The 9,909-nt window shown below is 35.1% G+C and overlaps 2 protein-coding genes across 4 annotated transcripts in view; both read right to left on the minus strand.

Moving 5' to 3' along the window:
- Window positions 1-9,909, minus strand: part of LOC116090422 (olfactory receptor 8K5-like) — a 43,200-nt gene that overhangs the window by 27,257 nt on the left and 6,034 nt on the right. Inside the window, exon 2 of one of the 3 annotated variants that reach the window (XM_031370886.1) lies at window positions 7,879-7,923. The exons of the other annotated variants lie outside the window; for them this stretch is intronic. Coding sequence (XP_031226746.1) covers window positions 7,907-7,923 — 17 coding nt within the window. The 3' untranslated portion in view covers window positions 7,879-7,906. Of the gene's footprint in view, window positions 1-7,878; window positions 7,924-9,909 lie in introns of those variants that run through there. 3 annotated transcript variants of the gene reach the window in all.
- Window positions 3,614-4,570, minus strand: LOC116090423 (olfactory receptor 8K5-like). Its single transcript, XM_031370887.1, has one exon. The coding sequence runs from the start codon at window positions 4,553-4,555 to the stop codon at window positions 3,614-3,616; it is 942 nt and encodes a 313-aa protein (XP_031226747.1). The 5' UTR covers window positions 4,556-4,570.

Genomic DNA, 9,909 nt, shown 5'->3' on the forward strand with positions numbered 1-9,909 from the left:
TACATCCTCTCTCACCTCCTCCCCTTTGCCTCTATATGGGTACTTCCCCACCTACCCACCCTCTCCTGTCCCACCCCTCCTACATCTCAGTATGCTGGAGCATCACACTTCCACTGGATCAAGGGCTTCCCCTCCCATTGATGTTAGACAAGGCCATTCTCTGCTACTTATATATCTGGAGCCATGGATCCCTCCCTGTACACTCCTTGGTTAGTGGTCTAGTCCCTGGGAGCGCTGAGCTATACAGCCAGCTGATGTTGTTCTTCCTATGCAATCCTCCTCAGCTCCTCCAGTTCCTCTGCCAGCTACCACAGATGGTCCCTGAGCTCAGTCTAATGGTTACCTCTAAGCATCCACATCTGCATTGGTCAGTTGCTGGTTGAAGTTCCCAAGGAGCAGCTAAACCAGGTTCCTGTTGCCTCTTGGGAATGGCAACAGTGATGGATTTGGTGTCTGCAGACAGAATGAATCCCCAGGTGGGGCAATCCCTTCATGGTCTTTCCTTCAGTCTCTGCTCCCCTCTTTTATTTTATTTTATTTTTTCTGGTTATGGTCCCTGTATTCACCTGACTTGACTTATTTAATGAAAATAATTTTGTAACTAAGATAGATAAAAATAACATAGTAAAAATCTTGGTTAGGATGTGTATGTAGATATTGTAGTTATACACACACACACACACACACACACACACACACACAAACAGTAATACTTAAGAATCAATGAATTTGAGAGGTATCAAGTTATAGGAGGACTTGAGAAAGAAGGATGTGTAAATAATATAAATTCAATGATGCACTCATGAAATTCTCAAAATATAAAAATATATAAAAAAGAAAAATATTAACTTTTTAAATTAATAAATCTCTCTTTAGTACAAACATCTGGAGTACTAGCTAAAGAAGGAACTTATGAAAATGTTCAAACATGTCTTTAGGAATTTTGTCACAGTGATGAAGGATGGTAACCACACTTCTCTATGGGTGTTAAGGTAAGGTTTAGAATACAGTAAGAAATTAAGATGGTCCAACAAAGCAAAACTAGAAGATTCTCTTTGAAGGCCTATGGCCTCACTAGTCCAGAGAAGCAGACTGTGCTTCCAGTACTAGGGATTGCTCCCCTATTGTTAAGTGTAACTTAAATCTACTTAGTCAGCCATTGATTGCCACCAATATGTGATTGCCAGGCCTGGGTCAGTTTTAAAAGTAAGCATATGGCTTGGCCTGTCCTAGAGGACATGTTCCATTCTCTTAGTGAGCCTGGCTGGAATACACCCAGAGGCATAAAATTAAGGTTTAAACAAATATGCCAGCCCTTAATTTTTCTCAGCTATAAAGAAATACCTGCCATCACACAACTTATAAGGAATAGAAATGATGTTTCTCAAATTTGGGAATTTTTAACCTTATAACCAAGACGTCTACCTGTGTGATGTCTACTCAATATTTACCTCACATAGATAACTGGGTAGGAATTTCCCTATTGCCTAAAACCAGAAGAAAGCTATTCCTGCATGCACTATGTTAATTGTCTTCTTTTATCTCTACTGTGTAAGTGCTCTTCCTACCCTACATAACTGGATCATTAAGTACCCACCTCTAATTTATCACTTTGGCTGTTTTTATCATTTTGGCTGTTGTCTTCATTACTTTACTGCTATGAAAAATATCACAACTAAGACCACTTATTAAAAAAACATTTATTGGAGATTCATATTTTGTGACAGTGAAGGTAGGAAGCATGACAGCAGGCACACAGACATAGTACTAGAACATTAGCAGAGAGCTCACATTTTGATCCACAAGAGACAGAGAGCACCAAATGGGAATCATATGAGTCTTTGAAACCACAAAGTTAGGCCCTAGTCACATACTTTGATAAGGCCACATCTACTGATCCCTCCCAAGTAGGCCCACCAATGAGGACCAGGCCTTTGTGAAACACTCTCATTAAAACCACCACAGATATTAATTGGAAACACATGGGACTATGACTTACAAATAGATACCAACAAAGGACAAAAGACTGATTTCATGTTTGAAGAAACTTAGAAAATACTCTTACCAGTGATTAGCTTATGTCCAAACCAAATGTACAAATATCCCATAGAGAACAAACAAAATATATAATTTCTATCACCAAAATTCACTAAGAAATGTACAAAAAGCAATACAAACAATAATAATAGCACTAAGCTTAGTGGTGATGGTGGTGTGTATGTGCGGAGATTAAACTCTATATGTGTCAGGGGAAAGGTGGTTGTATTAATTGTAAACTGTTAAAGTTATTATTCCCTTATAAGTTCTTCTGGTGATCTTGTGAATATTCAGTGAAGCTATACAAAATTCTGAATGTAACATCAGACTTGAGGAGATCTTTTAAAGGAAAAAAATAGGACCAGAAATAAAGGGAATTTCATGACATCCAGAAAATAAATAGAAATATACAGTAACTTTTGTCCACCATAATTACTTTAGAAAGATATAATATTTTAATCAAATATAAAAGGCCTAATGGACAGAAAATCAGACAAATTAAAAATATACAGTAATCAAACATACTCTGTACATGACATTGATTATGTTTTCAGTAGTTTAAGCTCAAAATATAAAGTTAAAACAAGATTAAGCAAAAAAATATCCAAAAATACAAAATAAAAATATCAAACAAAAGTCCCTGCAAACCAAACAACCAAGTTCATTCCACAGACATATAATTAAACTTATGCTCCCATTTGTATAATATTTGTTCAGTGGAACTGCTGGAAATATATTGAATAAATAGCAAGAAATGTTAGGGGGAGGAAGTGACATTTAATGGAGTTCTGTATTTTTTTAAATTGGATATTTTATTTATTTATATTTCAAATGTTATCCCCTTTCTTGGTTTCCCCTCTGCAAACCCTCTATCCTATCCTCCCTTTAGTCTGCTGCTCCGAGGGTACTCCCCTTACCACCCACTCACTCCTCCCTCATTGCCCTAGCATCCCCCTATACTGGGACATTAAGTCATTACAGGACCAAGGGCCTCCCAGCCATTGATGCCAGATAAGGCCCCTTCAACTCCTTCAGTCCTTCCCTTAACTCCTCCATTGGGGTGGCTGTTCTCAATCCCCTGGTTGGCTGCAAGCATCCTCATCTGTATTGGTTAGGATCTGGGAGAACCTGTCAGGAAACAGTTGTATCAGGCTCCTGTCAGCAAGCACTTCATGACATCAGCAATAGTGTCTGCATGTGGGATGGATCGCCAGGTGCAGTCTCTGGATGGCCTTTTCTTCAGTCTCTGCTCCACTCTTTGTCTCTGTATTTCCTTTAGACATGAGCCATCCTGAGGTAAAATTTTGGAGATGGTGGGTGGCCCCATCCCTCAACCAGTGGGCGATGCCTAACTTCTGGATATGGTCTCAACCACTTCTCCCTCCCCTAGAGTTCTGTAATTTAAGAACTATTTTTCTGTAACTACAAGGGATGCATTCTAATGTTCTATGTATTATCATGAGGTTTTCTTTTTTGTCCATAAAAAGGAACATACTAATATAGAGTGTTAATATTGACTTTTATTTATCACATTTTATTAAAGCAGTCCATTAATATTAAGTACAAACATTAAATATTAAGTACAAAGTTTACATCGATACTTAAAGATTCTTAGAAGGGCATTTTTCACTTCTTTGTTTCTAAAGCTGTAGATCAAGGGATTAAGCATTGGAATCACTAAAGTATAAAACACAGAAGCTATTTTGTCAGTTTCAAATGAGTGTGTGGATTTGGGCTGTAAGTACATAAAGAGTAGAGTGCCATAAAATACTACCACCACTGTCAGATGAGAACCACAAGTTGAGAAAGCCTTTTTCCTTCCTTCTGCAGAATGCATTCTATATATGGCCAGTAGAATAAGAAGGTAAGATACTAAGACTACAAAGAGGGAGGAGATCAAATTAAGTGCTGAAAATAATATGATCATCAATTCTATATCCCTTGCATTTGAGCACAGTAAAAGTAACATGGGGACATTGTCACAGTAGAAATGGCTAATGACATTAGAGCCACAGAAAGCCAATGTAAAAATTTTACTAGTTATCATCACAGCTTGGAAGACACTGTAGAGATAGGGAATGCCCACCAGAACATGACAGCGCCTGTGAGACATGATCACACCGTAGAGCAGAGGATTGCAGATGGCCACAAAGCGATCATAGGCCATTGCAGACAATATAAACAGTTCACTGATGATGAATGCAATGTAGAATGCCATCTGTATGGCACAAGCATAGTAAGAGATGGCATTTTGTTCCACCACAAAAGTTACCATCATCTTGGGGTAAATGACAGTGCAATTGCCAAGATCAATGAAAGCCAGGTGTCTGATAAAATAATACATAGGTGTGTGAAGGCGAGTGTCCAACTTGGTCAAAATGATCATGCTCATGTTGCCTATCATGGCGACTCCATAGATGACTAAGAAGACCCCCAAAAGCAGAAGTTGCAGCTCAGGCCTGTGTGTAATTCCTGTTAGAATGAATTCAGCTGGCACTGTTGAGTTCCCTTGGCTCATTTCAACCTTCTGAAAACACACAAAATTCCCAACCACTTAAGCATAGAATCAATCAAGGAAATTCAAAGAGAAGATAAAATGTTATATTTTTATGGGTCATAGAAAAATGATTTTATCAACTAACCGGACACCACAGAGATCCCAAGGACTAAACGACCAACCAAAGAGTATACATGGGTGCGTCCTTGGCTCCCATTACATATTACATATGTAGCAGAGGACTGCCATATCTGGCATCAGTGGGACGAAGGTGCTTGGTTTGTGGAGGCTTGTCATCCCAGAGAAAGGGAATGGTAGAGGGGTGAAGAAGGAGCGAGTGAATGGGAGAGTACCCTCTTAGAGACAAGAAGGAGGAGGGATGGCATGGGAATTTGTGGAGGGGAGACCAGGATGGGGACAACATTTGAAATTTTAATAAATATAATCATTAATATAAATGGAAAAATCATTTTAAAGTCTAATTCTAAATGTTAAAACAAATGGGAAAGTCTACCTTCTAAATACACTCAGAGTTATTTAAATCCTAATAGAGCTAAGGATAAATAAGATTTGAATTATGATGGCTGAGAGAGAAATAATTTTAATATTTTCTTGGCTTTTGGCAACACAATTAATAGATTCTTGTACAGAAATATTGAATATATTTTATTTTCACCAGAATATCATATTATTTCTTAATAAATTTTGATTTATGTATGGTAATTCTCATTGAGCTTGGATATTTATAAATACAAAGGTAGAGATGACAAGAAACTAATGGCATTTAAATTTAGCTTTGTGTTTGGACTTTTAAGGTCCTGTTAAGGCTTGTAATGATTGACTTAAAAAGGTAAAACTATGTCAAACTTGCAAAGCAAGGTATATGTATATTTAACAATAAGTTTTCAGTTATGAAAACATACATACAATAACATTATTTGGAATAAACAGTATACATTTAAGAACTATATATGTATTATATATTACACATATATATATAAACTTGTATATACATATATACATGAAATGACAATAACTAAAAAGAAGCTATGAATTTGATGAAGAGTAGGAAGGGTTTTAGGGTAGTATTTGGTAGGAGGCAACAAAATAGATAAATGTTGCAATTATACTATACAAAATAAAGAGTCAAACTCAATTTTGCTTTCCCTTCTGAATTCTTTCCACTATATTTTAATGGAAACCACGATTTCTGCAGATATTTGTAGGGTCCAACTACATTGTCAATGAGTTGATGATACTATTTTTGAAAATTACTGGGAACATTTAAAAGCAGCAACAAATTACTAAGAAATAGCATGAAACAAACGTGTATACCTATGCAGAAATGACTCTAAAACATTTATTCTGAAGTATGTGAATGTGAATCTGAAAATTCATTAACAAAATACCTAGTTTGGCAAAGGGTTTATCTATCTTGTTGATTTTCTCAAACACCCAGCTCTTGGTTTTGATAATTTTTTTAATATTAATTTTTTTTAATTTTTTTTTACAATATTAAAAAATTGGTTGATTTCAGACCCAAGTTTGACTATCTCATGCAATCTAGTTCTCTTGGGTGTATTTGCTTCTTTATGTTTTAGGACTTTCAGGTATGGTATTAAGTTGTTAGTATAGAATGTCTCCAATTTCTTTATGAAGACACTCAGTGCTATGAATTTTGTTCTTAACACTACTCTACTTGTGTCCCATAAGTTTGGGTATGTTGTACCTTCATTTTCATTGAATTCTAGAGAGTCTATAATTTCATTCTTTATCTCTTCCTGAACAAGTTATCATTGAGCAGATAGTTGTTCCTTTTCCGTGAGAATGTGGACGTTCTGTTGTTTCTGTTGTTATTGAAATCCAGCCTTAGACCATAGTGATCTGATAGAATTCAAGGGACTATTTCAACCTCGCCATATCTGCTGAGGCTTGTTTTGTGTCTAATTATATGGTCAGTTTTAGAGAAGCTATATTCTTTTGTTTTGGGGTAGAATGGTCTGTAGAGTATAACATGGAATGCAGTGTAATGCAATAGCCATAAAGTATAACCTGTGGTTGTTGACAACAATTCCAGGAATCAGCTCTTCATCTGTGGGTTGTACTTTCTGACAAGAGTATGAGGTCTGGGAAAGAGGGTGACTACATTGCTGGGACACCTCTGCACCCTTTCTAGCTGAAGTTGTCTTTTGCTTTCTCATTTAGTCCTCCTGTAATTTAAAGACCTGTCTTCACTCACAAATAACAAAGAAAACCCTATTTTTATTTGAAACTTCAATTTACCCAAACAAAGCTATATTATTGTAGCATTATGAGATGTGCTGAACTGAGTAAAATAATTAAGACTCAGAGTAGCAATCTGGTTTTGCTTTGATGTTTTTAACTTGTTCCAACAATTCCTCTACATCATTTCTCAAATGTCTCTATTTTCTGTGTCAGTGACTATATCCTACTGAAAGTGTCTAGCTATGTTAGCTTTTTAGTCTTCTTACTTTACAAAAAAAATTTCAGGGTTTTTTTATATTTTATTTTATTGAGAATCAATGATACGCAAGCAAAATAGCCTCACAAAAGATTAACCTTAGAACTCACAAATGACAAAAGTTATGAAGAAGTGTCACAGATTATTTAGACCATATGCGTTATAATAATACTTAGGAATTAATTAGTGTTAAGAGTTTTCTACACAGGTTCCTATCTCTCTAAAATTGCTATATATTTTCATTTGCTTACTATTTTCAGTGTTTAGTATTAGAAAAAAATCAGAAATTGAGCAGTATCGTGGACACTGAATCGAAGGGTGAAAACTGTGAACATCTGTCGAGGTAACATTCATAAACAAATCAATTTTTACTTTATGCAACTGCAATGAAATACCTTAAAATACTCCATTTTAAAGTGGTTCTCTATATATTTATATTTAAGTTATATATTAATTATAAAAATTGTGAAACATATACTAATTTTACTTTTACACTTATATGAAAGTCAAATGAAACTGCACATTTCATATTTTTACATGGAAATCTGATATTAATAATTTTAACTGGTATGATCAATGATATAATGTCTAGTCTTCTTTAAATTTTCTTTTCTACTTTCCATATCCAAATCCCACTTTGATCCTTAAAGAATGTTCAGCAGCTGTTAAGTTCATAGATTTTTATTTTTTTCTCCAAAGAAAGGATTCATGTTGGTAATAACAATTATGAAAGCAGGTATTTAATTTATACAATATACTTGAAAGCCAAAGCTCTTGTATAAATGAATCAAAGAATCAAAGTCAAGGAGGATTATAAGGCTCATGTTGCCATAAGACCAGAGGCATTTTCTACTCACCATTCACAAAGATTCTGATTCCCTTCTCCAATATTATTCTCTCTTTTGCTCTAGAGAGAAGGAATTTATAGTTCTCATAATTTATGACATTCCCAGAGGTGATAGCATATAATTTGTTCAGTTTATTACCTGTAAATTATCTGAGAGATTTTAAACAAAATTGCATTGATGTCATACAACTTTCCCCCACTGAGAAAACATAAAGGCAGCTCATAAACAATACATCAACAAGAATAATCTGAAGAGTTTCATGGATACCCAAAGGGTTTATGGTCCCTGATTGAGAAAGTTACATAGCCAGGGACTGAGCCATTAATGGAAAGCACTGTGGTGCCAGTTTATTCCTATAAAATAAAGAAGTGTCCTACTGATCATCATCATCACTTTTTCAATGGGGTTGTTATCACACAGAAGATTTTTGAATGCATTTTCTACAATAAAATTTAGTAAGCTGTCTGTGTTGTTGGCTTGGGAGAAGATAAGGGGTTCCAATCAGAGTATGATGGAAATGCATTATATATGTGTACTTCAGCTTCAGCTTCTTTTAAGTTTTAGAAATTTTCTTTTTATCAACAACTGAATGAAAAAAGCTGAATAAAAGAAAACCATCTTTTTTTTTTTTTTGTCTACATGGCATGGCTTTATGTCTTTTAGGTGCTTGCCACTATAAAAGGATTATTGCTGTTAGTGATGGCTTATGTTGCTGAGTGTTAACATTTAATTTTATAATATGATGATTAGAAACTATATATTGCTAATCATTGTGTTGTGTATAGGTGGGGTTATCCACTTGCTAATAAAGAAAATAATTCCAAGGAGAGATTGCTTACTATGTTGAGGACAACTTTATATGAACACATTCATAACTGATTATTTCATATCATCAAGTATTTCACAAACAGGAAGCAAAAAGTTGAACTTTGTATATCAGCCTAATGCGTAAAAGCTGACAGAGCCACAACGTGTGCTCAGATGCAAGACAGGAGCAGTTGCTACAAATTTAAAGCAATGTTTGACATCTACCCCAGATTTCTTAACACAGCCTCCCTGACTTGCACTGCTCTTTACTCTCACTCAGTATATTCACTTTCCATACTTTTATTATTCATCAATACAAACAAAATACATTCAGCAAAACTGAATGTCAGTTTTGCAATAAAATATTTATCCCTGTGAAGAAAGGCAGATAGATTATTCATTCATTGATATCTTTTTATACCAAGTAGGTAATTGACATGTATAGGACTATAGCCAAATATATGTAGCACTCCTTCATGCTTACTACTTCTCCAAGAAATATTCAGAACTTATTTGATGCTAGCAATTGCATTAAACATAACTTTATCAAATTATATTATACCATAGTGTTAATATTTTAAAGGGTATATATCTTCATTGTCTGAAAAAATTATTTAAGTACCAATGTGAATATAACAATATAAAACACAGAAGCGAATTTTTCAGTGTTAAAGAAGTGACTGGACTTGGATCAGAAATACATCAATACCATCCCACCTGGCAGTAAAGTATGAAAACAGGATCAGAGTTCAGTTTGATAAACAACCACATTACCTGACACGAAGAATCATAGAGTTATATCATAATCTGTGTTAGTGAGTGATATTGTCTGAGATAAAATATAAATGTGTGCTCACTTTGGAGAACATGGGAAATCATATACAAACTCCTCAGAATAAAATCTGTAAAGATAGTGAGAGAACAACAGATTTAGCAAAAGCGACTTATGTAAATGCAAAGTAGAATGAAGCAGTTCTCCCTTGGCCCATAACTCGGCTTGCCTCCCAGGTAGCCTGCTTCCACCCTGGAGAATCATGCTTAAGATGCTTATATCTATGGGACTTGTGTGCATCTGTTTTACTTTATCCACAATAAAATAAATTCATTGAATTACAAGTAGGTATATTCAAAATAACATTAAAAATATAAGTTAAAATATGGTGGTGCATGCCTTTAATCCCAGCACTTGGGAGACAGAGGCAGGTGGATCTCTGAGTTCAAGGCCAGCCTGGTCTACA

Source organism: Mastomys coucha, unplaced genomic scaffold (genome assembly GCF_008632895.1).
Source record: "Mastomys coucha isolate ucsf_1 unplaced genomic scaffold, UCSF_Mcou_1 pScaffold15, whole genome shotgun sequence".
Lineage (NCBI taxonomy): Eukaryota > Metazoa > Chordata > Mammalia > Rodentia > Muridae > Mastomys > Mastomys coucha.

Bases quoted from the DNA above. Each gene is read 5' to 3' on its own strand.
- LOC116090423 (XM_031370887.1), bottom strand. From the start codon at position 4,555: ATGAGCCAAGGGAACTCAACAGTGCCAGCTGAATTCATTCTAACAGGA.